This window comes from Anopheles cruzii, chromosome 3 (assembly GCF_943734635.1).
Source record: "Anopheles cruzii chromosome 3, idAnoCruzAS_RS32_06, whole genome shotgun sequence".
Classification (NCBI taxonomy): domain Eukaryota; kingdom Metazoa; phylum Arthropoda; class Insecta; order Diptera; family Culicidae; genus Anopheles; species Anopheles cruzii.
Window position 1 is genome coordinate 18,477,789 of NC_069145.1, and position 18,079 is coordinate 18,495,867.

General features: G+C 53.2%; 1 protein-coding gene across 2 annotated transcripts; it reads right to left on the reverse strand.

Moving 5' to 3' along the window:
- Positions 1-4,396: 4,396 nt before the first annotated feature.
- On the reverse strand, positions 4,397-17,168 carry LOC128271767 (diacylglycerol kinase theta). Of its 2 annotated transcripts, none has more exons than XM_053009401.1 (15): positions 17,057-17,168; positions 15,251-15,433; positions 14,995-15,186; positions 14,708-14,914; positions 12,134-12,301; positions 11,787-11,923; positions 11,600-11,712; positions 11,024-11,510; positions 10,717-10,946; positions 10,506-10,654; positions 10,257-10,436; positions 8,433-8,724; positions 8,206-8,362; positions 8,029-8,136; positions 4,397-4,543 (listed from the first exon to the last, which is right to left on the reverse strand). In XM_053009401.1, exons 1-15 carry the CDS (start codon positions 17,166-17,168, stop codon positions 4,397-4,399), a joined length of 2,862 nt encoding a protein of 953 aa, XP_052865361.1. The 2 variants fall into 2 exon arrangements, with proteins under 2 accessions (XP_052865361.1, XP_052865360.1); XM_053009400.1 differs by having other exon boundaries at positions 10,152-10,436.
- Between the last annotated feature and the right edge of the window lie 911 nt (positions 17,169-18,079).

The following is an 18,079-nucleotide window of genomic DNA, read 5'->3' on the forward strand; positions in this document are numbered from 1 at the left end:
CTGCCGCCTTCCGGCTGTGGTCTTGTGTTTGGTTTCACTACGTTAAACTCTACTATGTGTGTTCAGCAGCCTGGATGCTTTCAGGGACCGCACGCGTCTTTCGCTTTTGATTTCGTCCTTGCAACGCTCAAATGTGCCGTACCAAAATCGTTGGCGCACCGCACCACGGGTTCGGGATCCGGTTCGGGTTCGGGCCATCTCCGTGTAACTTTTGGTCAATTTGCTCGCGGCGAGACCACCATTCGGGGCAGTGCTGCCGCGGCACGGTCCCTCCGGCTATACATCGAACCATTTGACCATTCTTTTTACAAATTTGGCTGTCATCGGCAGGGTGCTCCCCGCGAGGATTGCATTACTCGACCATGGTCTACTGCGCGTAGTCCCACACCGTTGCCGTGGCTATCGTTTCCGTGCACTCTGACGGCATCATGTGACGATGAACTGCACGCCAACTTTGTGGGGAAACCATTTTCCAGCAAAAACAGCCATCGCGACAAAACGCCCTCCCGCTAGGCCACATGCCGCCCCCGGCACACCGGTTCCGGTCGCGAAAATCCGGTTCCAAAGGTGTCGTTCGTGGCTAATCGGTCGCCCAGTGAACTTGCGCAACCCGGAAGCGGGAAACCATCGGCAATCGTGCAGGTCGTGCCGTGGTCGGTCTGGTGTCACTATTCACTTATGGTTTAGGTAATATTGTAGGTGACTTTTTCCCTCCATGCGTTTATATGCGTGTTTTTTTTTGGTTGAGATTTGCTCCGATTATTCTCATATGACTTCGACACTACATCAACTCTATCTTGAGATTTTTTTGGGTTTATTTTAACGTTTTCATTAGAAGGATACACTGCAATATATTATGGTCAGTTGATTTTACTTTCTTTTGGTTTTTTTGTTCGCCTCTGTCTACTCTCGCTTCGCATCGCGGTGACAGAGCACTCTGTGTGTGTGCGCCAAAGTGCCCCCATCATAGGCAACTTTGATCTCTGCTATGACATTTGCATTATAATAATAATTGTTTTGCTCATTATTATTATTATCATTATTATTACCGTTAGATACCATCATTATGCTGTAGTTCCCTTGTGTATCTCTGTGTGTGTCTGTTTCTTTATTTTTTAAGTTTATCCTTTGCTACTCTCGCTACTTTCGCCACCTTCCATTGGTGGGTAACGGGAATCGAACCGAACAGACACGTTAATAAACTAATTCGCAATACTTGAACATCAATCCTGTGCGCTGCTTGGCTGGTCAATGCACACAGCGCGGCAAATGTATGAGCGGCTTAACTGAGCAGATTAACGGGTAACTGAGGGACCGTAACGAACCTAGCCAGTAACGCGGGGAACCGAAAACCGATATTCGATAATCTTCGCATCACACGACTCAACTGAGACGACCTATGGCGTAGTGTTTGGTGGTTTTTGGCAATCAGGGTGGTCACCATCGAGAAGTGAGTATGTGTGACCAACTTTCGCTTGGCCGCGACCTAGGCCCACTCGCAGGCGTCACCCGTCCGGGTGGCTGGCCTGGGAATGGGTGGTGCCTACCAGAAATGAAAGTTGCCCGTCCAATTGGCGGTCCTGCTGCTCCTGCTGCGTAGGCCACCACCCGGTTCCCACTGCCAGCCACTGGATGGACGGGCGCGTGGACTGCAAGGGGGCCGTTGGGGTGTCGTCGTCTAGTGCGCTTCCGGAATCCGGCCGGCGGTGGCGCGACAGTTAGTCACACTGAGCCCCTACCCAGTTCTCGATGGTGAGAGAGGGTGGTATTCGTAGGGGAGGCCGCCGCCGACGTTCCGGCAATCCTTCCATTCCGGACCGGAAGGAGGGCAAACGTACGGCGGCCAGGTTTGATGTACAGTAGTGAACCGAGTAGTGAACGCATGAACTGAATCGCGAAAATGTTGGTAACCAAAATGGCGCGCGTCCGAACTCTCTCTCTCTCGTCGGAATGATGATCGAACTAAACATTGGCGCGCGCCGTCCAGGCAGGTTAGGGACGATTGAGGGACGAGGGACTGGTGGGCGCGGGATTCGATAAGTTCGAAGCTCCACGACGCCGACGCTGATGGGGATGGAATGGACGCCACAGAAAACCGAGATTCCTGTGCTTCGCGATCGGGTTGCCTGGCCCTGCCTGCTTGCCTGCCTCTGCGCTCATACATTTGCGAGTACGGAAAGAGAACCCTCCTCCGTAAAGGGGTTCGCCGGGTCCGAAAGGCCCTCCTAATGCCCGCTGGTTCGGGTCTTTAAACAGCATTCGGAAAATAAATCTGTGGAAATTATGTCTGTGTGTGTGTTGGTGATGTCGTGGACCGCTGGTTGCCGGTTGGTTCGGGTGTCCTTCACTCTGGGGGCCCTCTACCCCACTAGTGTGTGTAACCGACGTGTGTAGAGTGTGACGTGTGTAGAAACAGTGTGTTAATATTATTTAAGCTGGTAAAATACCATACATAACGTAATTGTTGTAATTACATTTTACAATTATAAAGACATTGTACTGTACTGCTGCCCTGTGCGGCTCTTCCGTGACACCCGAAGGGGCACTACAGTAACTGAAGAGTTCCTTTCGTCCTTAGCGTGTGATGTTTCTGTTTTTCTCTTTGGCCACGGGTGCTCTACGGGCACCGGTTTCTACTACGATTCGGTTTGGGCCAACCTTAAATTCGTATTCGTACCGCTCCGGCGCTTTTTAACTAGCCTTGTTTGTATCTGCTACTCTGCCCCGTGCCGGCAGAGGATGGATCCGGAGCGTCCCCCGAGCGTGGCTTCCGATTAATCGTAGCGGTGAGTTCTCGTGTTTGGGGGGGAAGGGAAACGCAACCAGAATAGGGAACGGAAGCTACTGGCTGCCTGCCAGGCTCCGTGTGCTATTTCTATGCTTCGCTTTCGCTCGGGGTCATCGCTCTACACATCGATATTGATAAGTTAGTTGTGTCCTCAACCAGTGTTTACCTACGTTTATACGTTTAATGTGTCTATTAGTCCTACACGTGTGTGTGTGTGTGTTTTTCTGTTTGTTTTCGTCCTTCCTTCCGGTTCCCTTTTACGCGGTTGCTGGTTGTCCCGGTTTTTGCAACGTTTCTCGAGCAACTAAAGAGCCATTAATTTAACGTTCTTTCGCGTGTGTATGTGTGTATGTGGTGTGGTGGTGGTGGATGGGTGTACCTTTCGCTTCCGTCGCCTTCCGAGGCTTGATGCCGTCCCTGCTGCGCTATCTTCTGTATGTGCTGTATGTTTGTGTGTCTGCCTGTTGGCCGATTGGATACACGGTTTAAGTCCAAAGTACTGTACAGAACGCTCGGGTTCGCGCTGGCGCCCAGCAAGTTAACGCTAGGTCATTGGAAATTTGGGTTTCTATTGGGTAGCGGCGGTTCCTACGGATTCCATTCGCCTTCTTCTGAGCACGCCCGTTCCGTGAAATCCGTTCCCGATTGCTTCTACGACGCTACGCTACTACGAATGGTTCCTACTTACTGCACCCCGTCCGTCCGTCCGTCCGGCCAGCCCTATCCACGTGGATTGTCTACAACACGCACACACGCACGGACACGGACATATACAATAGAGTTGTGTGTTGTTTCGCGCTGTACAGTAGTGTATACTGGCCACTCTTCCTTCACGGCCAGGTCCTTCGCTTTGGCTATTGGCTTTATGATTGTTGCTAGTGATCTCGGGGCGGGGAGGTTCAAACTACTACTTGCTGTGTCTGTGTGTGTGTGTTTGGCTATTTGTGACTAGTTTGCGCAACGTTTTGGGTGGCGAGATTCGAGTGGAGTGTTCGTACGTTTCTATTTTATTTATTTAACTGTTACCTTGCTCTCAGACAGGTTTGCTTGCCCCCTCCGAACCTCAACTACTTAATACTCGGTTTCGTGTTACTGGTTGCACTACACTACACCTAACGGTTTCGTCCCCTCGCTTCGCCGGTGCCCCACTACGGTCTACTACACGGTTTGGTGTGGTTGGTTGCGGCGGCGGCGCAAACGGACTCACATCCACACATACACTACTACTACTACTGCCGTGCCGTTAACACCTCCATTCCCCCCACCACAAGCCAACATATGCGGCCGTCCATCTCCCGCGTTGTGCGTTCCTGGTTCCTTCCGGTGCCTCCCGCCGGCTCGAAATTGTGCGTACGGAAGTAAGTGTGCGTAACGGTGTTGTGTGCGTGGCCACTGCGTTTGATCCCGGCGCACACGATGGACGCTGGTGGTTGTTGTTGTCGGGTAGGTAGGTTGGAGGGTGGTGGTGGCCAGGGTCCTGTTTTCGTGCCACCTTCCAAGGCCGCTGCCTCCTCCGCCGAATCGCCGCTTCTTTCGCGCGCCCTCGCCGGCCGGAGTTCGGGTTGACGCACCAAAAGCACGTTAAATTAATCGCTCGTTATACCATATTCAAAAATCCGTATTGTTGGAGTCGACCTCGTCGGGCTCCTGGGGGGCGGCCAGCGTCATCTGGATGCCCGACGGGCCCATCACCTGCATCGTCGGCTCGGTGTTCCGCCGCTTCATTTTGCCCTTCATCTTCTTCAACATCGTCGCCTGCCCCCGGGCGGGCGGGTGAGGGGTTGAGGCCATACGCGCCACGCACGCACCGTCCGGTCCACGTGGTAGTAAAGTATTGTTCGCGTGTCGTGTTTGTGTGTTGTTGTGTTGCGATCGGGAGCGAGAGAGAGATACAGACAGACAGACAGTGGTGCATGTAGACCATTGTGGTCGGGTTGTGCGTCCGTTGTTGTTGTTGTTGGTGGTGGTGGTTTAGCGCAGTGTCGGAATCCCGATTCAGTCCCAAGACCCGGAGTTGACGACGCCGCCGCCGACGTCGCACACAACACAATCGCGGACGAGTGAGTTTATTTTATTTCCGGTTTTTTGGCGCATGTTTTGGAGTGTTGGAGTATTTGGGGTATCATTTGGGGGGAGGCAAGATTTCGTGTGTTTTTGGCACGTCCACGTCCACGACAAGAGAAAGAAGAGAGAAGAATCGAAAAACCATTTTATAGCATCTCGCTTCCCTTCGTGTACCGGTAGCTCATTGAGGGGACTTTTCGCCACCCAAAACAAAAAAAAACAAGAAACTCTGTATTTTTGGGTACCTAACAAAACGGGAACAAGTACGCAACAGGAGCGTGTCTAAAGTGAACAAAATGATGAACGAAACGGAACAGTATCAATCAAACAGTACCGCATAGCATTACAATAGAACGGAACAAGAATGTTAAACAAGGCAATCACAATAGTAAACCACAAACAAACTGCTTGCGCCAGCCAGCCAAAAACGTGTAACGAACAGTTCCGAGCAGAACGAGAACGCGACCCGGTTGCTACTGGCAAATTCTATGAAACTTTGCGAACATGATAACGAAACGGTTCGTGAAACGGACAAAACAAGGAGTCGAGAATAACAAACCACAAAACGAAAACAAAATCGAAAATTCACGAAATACTGCAATACTTCATTGAGAAAGAGAAAACGAGAACGGAACAGAACCGAATGATGGTTGGTAGGTGGTGGTAGTAGCAATAGAAAGGTAGTAGAAAGGTTCAAACAGAGGCAACAAACGCAATCGGCGCAAATATCGAACAAGTCAACTGACGTAGAGTAAATAGAGATTCAATACATGGGCAAGATGCAAAACTGGTCAACAACGTTCAAAAACAGATCTCAAACTAGATGTTGGTAGAGTAGAGGCGTTCATAGTGTGGTGAGGGCAAACAGACCCGCCAGAAGCTGGCCAAAGCCCACTGGCCGCCCAAACTGAGGGCCTCGAAACGATTAAAGTAAGAAGCTTGAAGATGCATAAAAAGTAAGACTGAAGAAGAGCTGAAGGTTGATAGCGATGGATACAGAGAGAACTTGAATTCGAGATTCGTCATCAACTAAAACAGACACTATACTAATGATGGTGTTGGGGAAAAGGAGAACTGGCGTGTGATGGTCGACTGGCTTTGGGTGGTGGTGTGGCATTCGTCGGCGTGTAACGTGAGATGGGTTGGTTTCGGGACGGGCACTATAGTCGCCGGAGGACTAAGGACTGCGGGCGGTGTGTTGTGAAAAAATGGCGATCATACTGCTGCTGCTACTACTGTGTGCGTGCCGAGTTAATCGATTGGTTCCACGTAGGTAAATCAGCCATACCCAGAGTGAGAGAGACAGAGAGTACGTGTGGTATGAAATGGTGCTGAGACACGGAAAACGCGTGGTTGCCTTGGCAACATTACAGACTACTTGCTGCTGGGCTCGTGGTTGGGGTTTCTACAACTGCTGCTTTGGTTCATTAAATTCGTACGGTTCGGTTTCCTGGCACTCCTAACAGTCTACGGGGCGTTCGAGCCGTGTGACTCCTGAGCCTGTTTGCAATTCCGATTCCGAAGCCTTACAGTGGGACATAATAGTAACAGTTTCCATAACGCACCTTACGACAGGCGCCGCAACCTAACTTAACGAAACTTGACGAAGCGCGCGGTACTCTACACACTACACTAAGCTTAGCTTTAACGTAGGGACAGACATAGGGCATAGAGCTACGCTAAGGGTAAGGCCTCAGGCCAAGCCGATCTCTGCGTGTGTGTGTGTGGGTGTGTGTCTGTATATTTGTTTGTTTCCGATCGGTCTCCGAGCGCCGCGGCGCATCGCTCAGCTCGGCTTCATGCTCGGTCTGAATCATAGAAAACAGGAGAAAAGAAAGCTAGGACCGGACGGACGGGTACTCTAGGTTCCGCTCAGGGCATCCTTATCGCGATCGCCATTCTCTGGAGCCATGCCGCCCTGCGAGAAGCCCGCCACGGCCGGCGAGATATGCGGTTCGGTGAGCCTCCGTTTGCTCTTAATCTTTTTCAGCATCGTTGCCTATATGTGGAAAGTTAATAGCATTTATTGTGGGTGAGTATTGGAACAGAGGGTGGCGGGGGCGGTGGGGCGGGGGGACATTGATGCGGGGGATACAGCTCTTGCAGCTCTATCGTATCGGCTATTGACTTATGTTTTAAGTACACGACACACACACACACGCATACACGCGCACACTCATATATGCACACACAAAACACGCACACGGACTCGTACGGGTCGGTCGGGAACTCGAGTCAAGTCGAGCAGCTCCTGGCAGGCCAGCTCTGGCGGCCGATGCGTCGTCGGGTGTCGGACTTTAAGCTACATACACACAGGCACTTGTGCCACATCTACATCTCGCAAGTGGACTTCGAGTTCGTTCCCGAAGACATCGGGGGCAAAATGAGGCAAATGAGGGGAAAAACTGTTTTGAAACTAATTAAGCATGGAGCACTGGATGGCAAGAGGTGTGTCGTGTTCTGGTGGCGTTACTGCAGTTCGAGTAAGCAACGGGCTCTCGCGGACCCATCGGATCCGGGAAACGCTCGCCCATTGCTTCTCGCCAGTCTGGACATCGGCCGATCAGTTCAGATGCAAATTATAAGGTGTGTTCGGTTTCAAGTTCCGAGTGTGCCTGCGATGTGGAGAAGTTTTTGGTCTAGACTTTTGTACAACAATGGTCGAATGGATCAAATTTGAACAGTGAACCAGTGTCCAGTTTGACGGCGGATCAATAGGAGGAAGATTGAACCAAACCAAAAAAAACGCGCCCAAAACCGGTGAGCGCTGCCAGAGAACCAGCGACCGGATGGCGATAACTTTGTACACCATAAAAACACAAAATTGGAAACGTAAACGCCCTGGGGTTAGTTATTTTTTTTGGTGAGTTAAGATCGAACGGCGGCATGCGGCATTTGGTGAACATTTACAAAACGGATGTTAGACGGATGAGGTTGTTGTGCGTAAAAGAAGACAAAAAAACGGGACATGTGTGGGACGGAACGGAAACGGCAGAAGCGTGCGATAGGTGCTACGATTGAAACAGTAGACTGAAACCCGTGATCATGCTCGGGACACGAGAGAAACGGAAAGTACTGTACAGAGTTGTTTTTTGGTTTTCCTTAAATATCTACTCTACAGAGAGCTATCGGCTAACATGGGAAAAGCCTAGACGGCTTGGACTTGGAGAGCTTACCTTGAGGGCCGACTTCAGTACCACCACGTCTCCGGGGCTCTGCACCCACGGCTCTCCATCGACCTGCACCGGTATGTCGGAATGAAGATGAATTTTGATGTGACCACCCTGAAAGAAAAACGGAAACAGTCAAAGTAACGGCACGGCAGGACGTCGCAGGGAGAGTGCTGGGCTTACCTGGGCTATTCGCATGGCGGAACGCAACCCAGACTGTATCTGGCCCAAGTGCACGACACCGGTGACACCGACCACCTCGAGCATGCCGTCCCAGTGGTTCGGTTTGCTGAACTGGTCCTCCTTCTCCGGACCCCACGGATTGGCACCGGAGCCCCAGCTAGCAACAAAGACAACCGAACGCCTCAGTAAGAGCCCGACGTGGTCCGTCACAGATGCACTTGACCTACCTGAGGATGTTCAGTATGATGATGCCCTCGACGGGCGGTAGCTCCACCACCTTACCGTCCACCTCCAGCCGCAGCTCCTTGTGTAGCTCCTTCACCATCTTCCGGCCGACCATCTTCCGGAGGCCCATCTTCACGTAGACACCCTTGTTGTGGAGCCGCGAGTTGAACTTGTTCGGGTTCTCCTCGCGCGCATTGTGGAAGTCCAGGCACAGGTCGGCATCGATGCCGATGCCGAAGTAGTTGTTCATCACGAAGATCTGCGAATTGTCCTCGCTCTGTGCCCCTCCAACAACTGACGGGGGATTTCGAGAATTCGGGGGCCGTATTAGGTTCCGGGTGTCCGGGTTCCGACTAGTGCTTCACGCTTCAAGTGATTGTGTCGTCCTTTGTACGACGTCCGTCCAAAGTACGACACAACACTCCGGCGGAGCCGGGAGGTACATCGAGAACACATCCACATCGAAGGGTCACAACAATGAGCATATCAACAACAACATCAACAACCGGCCTACAACAGTATGTACAGCAACATCCATCTCTGATCGTGTCTCTGGGAGTAGTTGTTTGTTTTAGTATTAAGTGGGTGTCGATAGAGAGGCAGGTTAAGGAGGGAAGTTCAAGGCCCGGCCATCTTCTTGAAGTGTGTAGATGTTTACTTTTGTCCAACTTCCAACTCAAGCAACAAAAGGCATGCGAAGAACAGCCACCGCGAACCGTTCTCAGATTAGACCACAGTGTCACATTAGAGGTCGATGATGTAGATAGAACAGCCTAAGTGTCTTGATTACTGGGTTGGCGAATACTCATCATCAGAGCGAGGAACATCATGCAGTTCGCTGAACAAAGTCCGGAGATTGTTGCTAGCCCTGGAATCGAGGCATTATCGAGGGTATCTGCATACGAAACTAAGTAGAGCGTACTCCATCTAGTGTTTGGATTTTGGAAACTATCGATTACTTGACTTTTGAAACGTCAAATTTCATTCTGGCACTTGTAAACATTTAGTAAAACCTTTGACATTTACGAAATAAGACGCTAGAGCTCATTAAGCTCTTTCCCATCTCGGTGATTATGTTAACAAACAGAATTGTCGTATTTGGGGCTCGGAAACCCCTCCCGTCGTGCAAGAGAAGCCAATGCATCCCACAACGAGTGACGAGTGACGGTGCGGATTGTGGTCTGGTGGCATCATCGCTCAGCGACAACCACAATATCGATCATTTTTGCTCCATCTTCGGAACCCAAACACTAGATGGACCACCCTGGGAACACTACTGGCCAGACCAATACTGGGAAGGTAAGCTGCCGGGCACTGGTTAGTGTGAAAGTGACGTTACACTTCTAACGTCTGTTACTGTGTTACTGCTGCTGCTGCTGCAGGTGACGTCCTAGGCGTTACAACACAGAATCAGAACACACAATCACACACACGCAGGGATCTTGCTTGCTGTCTGCGGTACGAAAGGATGCGATGCGCTACTCAGGTACTGGGCTTCTCGGGGGGTGGAAAGATCTCCGATGGAGGTGCACCACCAGAGGGCGCGCATTACTGTTGCGCGCGGCCAGAGTGAACGTGAACGAGGGGAGGGTAAACGGGGCAAGGCGAGTCAAACTAACGGAACCGGAAACAAACCAAACCAAAAACGCAACAAGTTACAGTGCCGGGCGGCGGCGAATGCGGTAGGCAGGCGGCGGTGCAAAAACGGTATAGCAAATGACCTTGCGCCGGGTTGGTGGCCACGATCGCCACCGATGGATGCTGGTGCTGTTGCTGGTGCTGCTGTTGCTGTTGGGTTTGCTGTTGTTGTATTTTCTTCTTCTTACCGGTTGAGTTGGGTTGCGCTTTCGGCGTCGCGTCCTCCGGCTTGTCCTCCGGGTGGAAGACCACGGTCCAGCGGTCGAGCCGGATCTCTTCCGCGTCGATCACGTCGCGCAGCAAATTGAGCGGGTCCTCGCCGCCGGTGTAGCCGGCTCCCCAGCGCAGTACGCGGGCCAGGTCGTTGCCTAAAAAAGCGAACGGAGTTAGTAGCGGCGGAGCAAGAGAGCAGCAAACCGGGAGCGTGGCGAGCTTACCGGTACCGAGCGGCACGATGGCACACGGTGGGCTAGAGCACTCCGAGTCCTGGCCCACGTTATCCAGACACTGGAGCACCCAGCCGATCGTACCGTCACCGCCGCACACCAGGATTTTGTAGTCTTGAATGTGACGGAACACGTACAGCCTGCGAACGGTTCAGAGGATTCTCAGGTTCGGCTCCAGAAATCTGTCAGACCCCACTCTTACCCCGGTAGTGGTCCTCCGTTATCCAAATCAAACACTTGATATGGATTCAATAATTTACGAAAACTACTAATAAGCTCTAGACCCTGGCAGCCACCGGACTTGACGTTCACGAACACCAGCAGCGGCTGGACACCGGGCGGCACCATGCTCGGTTCGATGTTCGGCAGCAGCAACACCAGCAGGTGCTTCTCCTCGTACTTGGACTCGCGCAGGGCTTGGAATGCACGAACCTGTGTGTGGAAGGAAGCGGACATCAAGGGTCAGTGAGTCAGCTCCAAGGGCTCCAAGGGACGCCACGCGAACGTACCGCTTTGGATGCATTTTCATAGGTGATCACCAGCGAACCGTACTCGTAGTAGATGGGCCCGATGCTGCTGAACTTGTTCTCGAACCCCAGGAACTCGGTCAGAATGTGCTCGTAGTTGCGCTGCGACAGCCCGGGCGGCAGGTTGCCCACGAACAGGGCCAGGTTCGGACCGTGCGGGTCCTGCTTCAGCTGCAGGTAGAAGCGCATCAGCTCCATCTGGCGGATCGAGTCCTTGCCGAGCTGCTTCATGATCTCCCACGGTCGCTCGTTCCACGACAGTACCCGCTCGGTGACGCCCCGATCGAGCAGGATCTCCGAGCAGCGGTAGTCCTCGATCTGGTGGCTCTGCATGCCGAACTTCTTCAGCGACTCGCCGATCAGATCCTTCACGGTGGTGTCGTTGTCGACCGGCACGATCACGTACGCGTTCTCCACCTGCAGCTTGCCCGGGTAGACGCGCACGAACCCATGATCGTTCTCCTTGTCGCTGGAATTACGGGACCAGTACGGGACACACAGTTAGACACACAGTTCTTTCCGTCAGACACACCGTCCTCCCCCACGCAGAAAACTCACCGAAATCTTAAGTAGGTGGCCGGTCGTTTGCCTTCCACCCTGTGCAGTGTTGGCACCGGGGTGGGATCCTGCAGTCTGACCTCGTCCCCGTAGACGTCGGTGAGAAAAAATAGCTACAACGAGAAAATCGATTAAAATGGATGTTAGAGCGGGGCGTTAGGGGTCGTCTTGGGTGCGGATTACGTACGTTCGGATCCCTGGCTATGTGGAAGGCCCTCAAGGCGGTGGTCAAGAGTTGTTCCAGCGAGCAAGTTCTAGGTACGGTGATGGCTCTAAATATTCTTCTTCGATATGAACAGTTCCCGTCGAATACCTTGATTGTTTCTGCAACGGGAAAACGGGGGGATGTTAAGGACCAGCGGGCGATTATCCTACGCTTTGGCCATATTTATAGGTCAGCAACGAGGGCCAGCCAAGAGGCTGGAGGCGGGCCACAGCCACGTTCAGCTGGGCGAATGGCCACTCAAACACGGCCAAAATGTCCCCCTTCAAACCGGGACACACAAACACACACAAACGCACTCAGTTACGTACCTTCATCGCGTTCCTCCTTCTCCTTATCTTTCTTATCCTTATCTTTGTCGGGTTTGTGCGCAGAATCGGGCTTCGGGTGAGTGCCGGAGCTGCTGCTCTCGCCCTTCGGGACGTACTCATCGTCACGGTAGCGGTTCTCCAACGCTATCTCCTCGGAGATGCTGCGAGCTGCACACCGGTGCCAGCCACACGGACACGATCGGGAAAAAAAGATACACGGTGGGAAAGAGCAAGACAATAGAAGAAATAGAAAGAGAGAGTGAGAGAAAGAGAGAATGTATGAGCGACAATATAGTAGTTTTCGATGGACAGTGGACATGTGTCATTGTCGTCCCAATCCATTGCCGTCACGGCACCTGTAAGAAGCTGGGAGCGAACGAGTGAGGGAACAGCGCATCAAACGGGAACACTCAGGAGTGGCTACCGGACAGTCTAAGGGTCTTCCAGCAGCGAAAAACGTCCGACACGGGAACGCAAGAACACCAACCACACGAGCTGTCAGATCGAAACGTCAGCGCGGTAACTCGGTTCAACACCCATGCCTACGTCGATCGTTTGCTGGCAGGCAGGCAGGCATATTAGTTGGCAGTCACGAAGGGGCTCGGTTAATGGGCTCTCACACATACAGTAGCAGCAGTGCGCCCGTGTTAATCTTCAGACCGTCGATTCGCAGGAAGCGCATAGGTTAAGTTCCTTCGCTCACTGGCGTGTGCGTGTTAATAAAATGGTAAGCACGGCATTAAACGTGGCAGAAAAAGAGGGGGAAAAACAGAAGATAAATAATGGAAAGAAAGGGAAACATAAAAGTAAACAAAAAAGCTGGAAAAGAAAATAAATAACTCAACCGCTCAAATCGATCAAAACAGCAGAAAACAAAAATCAAGTGTAAACAAACGAACAAAAATAGCGATAACTAAACGTAAAACACACTCGAAAAACGGAACCGGAACCAAACAGAACGGAAGGAACGAAAGCGTGAACCAAAACGAAACAACAAAAGAAATGCACACCTCGGCGGACGCGACATCCAGTTTTGCTCCAGCCCATCGAGCACTTGCGCATCTGGCGCAGGAGCCGCCCGAGCAGATGATGCTGGTGGTGGTGTTGCTGTTGTTGATTGTGGGTCCTGTGAAGCGTCGCTGGGCGGCATGGTACGTCACGGGCGCCCAGCTGTGGTGGCGGCCGTAACAGGGGAACCTGCGCCAGGCTGCCGTCGTCCGCGGGCGGTTCGTGATCCGCCAGAACTTCGTCCGATCCGTCATCATCGATGAACGTAAACTCACTGACGTTATCGTACGACGCGACCCGTCTCGGGTCGAGCGGCCAGCGGCCAGTGGCCGTCGTCGCCGCCGCCGACCCAACCGTCAGCCGGGCACCGGGGTACCGGGTTTCGACCAGATCGTAGTTGGAGCCGGGAGCCGAGCACGACGAGGTTTCCGGCTCGTCCCCGTTAACTCCGATGACGGTTAGCAGCGGCCGGACGGTCGGTGCGTGCGGTAGCACCGGGGCAAGCGCCGCCCGGATCGAACCACCGAACGTGCCGCAATCGAGGTGGTCCGGCGGTGACGGTGACCGCCGGAACAGCGATGGAGGCGCCTGGTGGTGGTGGTGCTTCTTGCGATACCGGAAGCGGGCCAAAAACCGCGGACTGTAGCTCGGCTTCGCGAGCCGCTTTGGAATGCTATCGGAGTGGTCCTGGAACGAGCGGCTACGCACGACCAGGCCGGCCGGATCATGCGCCACCTTGGTGCGCCGTAATGCCGGATGGATCAGGTTGCGGGTGCGCTGGGTTGGCCGCACCAGCCCCTCGTCCCCGATGGCCAGCAGCAAGCTGTTGTCGCTGTGGTACTGCTCCGGTGGCTCTGGATGCGGTGGCTGGCGGTACTGCTGGCTGGTGACACTGGTGCTGTCATCTTCGCCGTCGTAGAACGTGAAGCACACCGGCGGAGACAGCTGGCCGGCGCTGTGCTTCCGCTCTTCCTGCTCGACGCTCTGCAGCAACCGCTCGGTGCTGCCGTTACCGTACATCCCGATCGTCCACAGTTCCGCTTCAATCGCGACCCGGTTCAACGACGCGATGGATGCGATCGACCCCAAAAAGGCAAAGTGGACCCAGCGAGCGGACAGACACATACACATACATTGACACACAGACACAGAGAGAGAGAGAGAGAGAGAGAGAGCGCGAGATACATACAGGAGGTGGCGCAAATGTGGAAGAAAGTGCGAGCCCGGTCGGCGTTCGTGATGAAAATGACATGAAAATGAAAATGGAAAGAAAATGGAAGGTGACGAAGTGACAAAAGAAGAAAAGAGAGAGTGAGAGTGAATGAGAAAGGAAAAAAGAAGAATCAAATAGAAATCATATTAAAGAGGGCCCGAGAAGGAGCCCGGACACAAGTGTGAGCTGAATCAGAGGAAAGGCAAACAACATCTCGGGCAATAAGTCGGACAAGACGCGCATTTGGCCGTGCGAAGGTTCGAAGCCGCATGATAGAGTGAGAGAGAGAGGGGGGGGGGGCCCCCCCTGGAAGGTAGAGGTTGATAGGGCCCGGTGGCCCGGTTGACACTTACGACACGAATAGTCCCGCTGGATGCCGGGCGTGCCCTTGTTGCGGTTCTGCACGCCGATGATGGCTTCCATCGGCACTTCCGTTCGCGGCACGGACACAGCGTGCGGTGGCAGGTAGATGGGCTGCAGCGTACCGAACGTGCACTCGGCCTGGATGTTGTTCCGGCAGCCGCCGTGCGTCGTGGTGCCGCACCATTCACAACGATAACCTGTCACGGAGCGGATGAGCGGAGAGTTCGGAGCAGATCGATTAGTGGTTCCGGTGTTCCGGGTCGCTTCCAGGCTTTACCTGTAAGGCATTCGTACGACCAGCACGTCTTCTTGCAGTACGCACACTTGGACGACTGCGGCAGGTTGCCCTCGCGCCAGTGGTGCTGGTGTTTGACGTGGCCCAGCTCCTTCCCCGGCACGTACGTGGCATTCTCCTTGCAGTCCGGGATGGCAAAGTCCTGGCACTCGACGTGCGCAAAGTACTCGCATACTGTGGACGGATGGACCGGTTAGAAGGAATGGGCAGATTGGCCGCTAATCGACGGAGTACTTACTCAGACAGTGCACGGCGGGCGTTTCGTCCAGGCGCTTGCGGCAGACGGAGCAAAACTTTCGCTTGTGGTGCGACGGTTCCGAAAAGCAGTGCGCCACCGGGTTCCGGATCAGGTAGGGTGCGATGCCCAGGCACGGTGTCACGGTGTTGGACACGCACTTCTCGTGCACCACGAAGTTGCACACTGCAAGCAAACAGAGCGATGAGCGATCGAGGGAGAATGCAGCGAAGGTGGGTGTGTGTGTGTGTGAGAGGAGGAAATGATAAAACTGGGTTATCGGTATCGACTCGACGCTTGGGGACCTACTTTAGAAGAGGCTTTGGAGCGCACCGTGTGAGAGTGAGTGGACTCGAACGAATAACGGGTGAGTTACTGTTACGGTGCAAAACTCAATAACAATAAATCATGTTCCCTGAACTTTAACTAAAGCTCCGCGATGTTTGGATTTGGGGGAAATTTAGAGACGTTCTCTGTGGGCCGAAAAAAGGAAAGAAAGAAAGGAGGCGCCCAGTCGGTTTTAAATCGTCAACCTAAGTTGGCTACGCCACGTATCCGTGCGTTACGATGTGACGCTGCCTGCCATTGTTGGATTCGATTTGATTAGATTGAAAGCTACATTTTTTGACAACCCGTCTCGAACGTAGTTTATGGGAAAAATTAGGAAAACAAATCCGATCGAGCGATGGAGACGCATGGTACTTGGAACGGATCGAATTTTGAACGGTGATGTGCATACTATAAATTAACGAACCGAGCAACACCCAGCCACTCCCGGGGAGCTGTGCTGTTTGGAAAACATTATTCCGATGTTTCGCGCGAGTTTCCGTGCCCAGCTTGGCCGGCGACTGTGTGCGAGGACGTTGATAAAACTACGTCAACCGATGCCAGGGGCCGATTCCACGTGTTGTTTACGTTAGCGTTTCGGGCAAGTGTGATGTGTTCAGCATTGAATCTATTTTCTACCACTCCCTCAAGACGCGATCCCCACACCGGGGGATGCCGGGTACGGCCAACAGGCCCCGTGATGGCAATGAAACCGTGATGACGCATGAAAAGCCCTTCATCTTCACGGGGCCGCGAAGGGACTTTTCGACCGGGATCCGGGGGGGATTTACGCGAATGCCGTTCCGATGCAGCGTGCGCTTCACGGGGGACGACTCGACTCTATTTGGCTAGGCCAGCGCCATCAAGATAATTGTGCATGACTCGCGGCAGCCGCAACAGTAAATCTTGATAAATTACAACCCTGCACGTTGGGCGAAACGGGCCAACGAATATTAGATGGACAAGCTCATCGAGCAAACCCGAGTGCTCCGGGGAACGTTTGCGGCCTCAAATCCGAACCGAGTTGGTATAAATCATTAAACAAGACACCTTTGCTCAGCTCTCCTTTTTGGGACGAACAGACAAACGCAGGCAGAATAGAACCAAATGCTGTCAGACAAGGCGGGCCTACTATGTACCTGCTCGAGAACAATTTTGAACAAACCGGGCTGTCAGACAAATCCTGGACGCCCAGTGCCCGAAAAAGGTGCCCCGAAGGTTTAAATATCAAATGTCAAATCGATTATTGCGAATAAAGTTGCGAAATAAAAAAACGAAAACCGATCACAGGGGGCAGGCGGATTAAAATCACAAGAGGGCAGCAACAAAAGCAGGGCGAACGAGGGCGAGATGGAGCGAAAGCAAACGAGATCAAGCATAAGAGAGCCGCCGTGTGAGTGTGTGAGAGGATGTGGAGTGGAGCGAGTGAAAACTGAGAGCCAGCAGCGGCAGCAGCATCATCAGAAACACGCACGCACGCACCTTCACAGATGTAGCCCTGTCCGATGAGACCCCACAGCAGATCCGAGCAGTGATGGCAATAGGTTGGCTTGTGAAATGTCTTTCTTCCGAACGTATGCTCGCCGCTCGCCATTTTGTTTCCGATGGTGCTGCTGATGGTGGTCCGATGTGGCGATGCAATAATGCTGACGGTGGCGGCGGCGGCGGCGGCGGCGAAGGAACGACGATGACGACGGCGATGAAAGTGATGACGACAGAGTGTCGCTGCTTGGCGAGAACGCGGATGACACGATGACGCCGCCTGACTTGCGTTCGGCTTGCGGAGAGGAATAGGCGTTTCGCTTAGGATCAGTTGACTATTTGTTTGTTTCGTTTCGTGTTTTGTTTTGTGCTGGACTTTGGTAGTAGTTTCCTGTTTCCTGGTTGCTAGGTTTGGTTACTCTGGTTCTTGTTCGGTGGCTGTGTCTTTTTCTTTCTATTCTCCCTTCTCTTCTTCCTCTCTCTCTCTCTCTCTTTCTGTTTCTGGTGTTCCGTTGCGCTTTCCGGTTCCGGTTCGGAAGTATTTCGTGGGGGCAGGGGAGGGTGGCCTTGGTTTCGGTCTCTGGCTCGTTTAGCGGTGTGCAGCGGAACGGATCATTCCAGATCACGGCTCTGGCTGTGGCTGGTGACCAAGGTGACCAGGAGCACGGTTCTGTTCGAGCAAGTGGTAGTAGTACCGCCACCGACATCCATGGCCCACTCTCACTGCATCCCGTCGATGTCGATGGGTGACTCGAATTCTTGGATCGGGCCCTCGCTCTCTCTTTTTAATCCTCCAGCGACCCTGCCATGGGAGGCTGGAACCCAAACGGGGTGCGGGTCGGGGGTGCGGGCCTGCTGTCGTCACTGGCTCCGTCGGAATCCCACAGCGGCAGCATAGAATCACGCACCAGAATGCAACTGAAGCTGCAGCCGCGTGCAGCTGGTTCGTGGGCAGCGCGCGGATGGCCTGGCGGGACGGCGGTCACTTCGAAACACCGAGCCGAACCGGGGCTCCTGGCGGGC

Bases quoted from the DNA above. Each gene is read 5' to 3' on its own strand.
- LOC128271767 (XM_053009400.1), bottom strand. From the start codon at position 17,168: ATGGCGAGCGGCGAGCATACGTTCGGAAGAAAGACATTTCACAAGCCA. The intron at 15,434-17,056 runs GTGCGTGCGTGC...GTTTGCTTGCAG, and splicing joins ACAGGGCTACATCTGTGAAG to TGTGCAACTTCGTGGTGCAC. The intron at 11,511-11,599 runs GTGAGTTTTCTG...CCGTAATTCCAG, and splicing joins GCCACCTACTTAAGATTTCG to CGACAAGGAGAACGATCATG.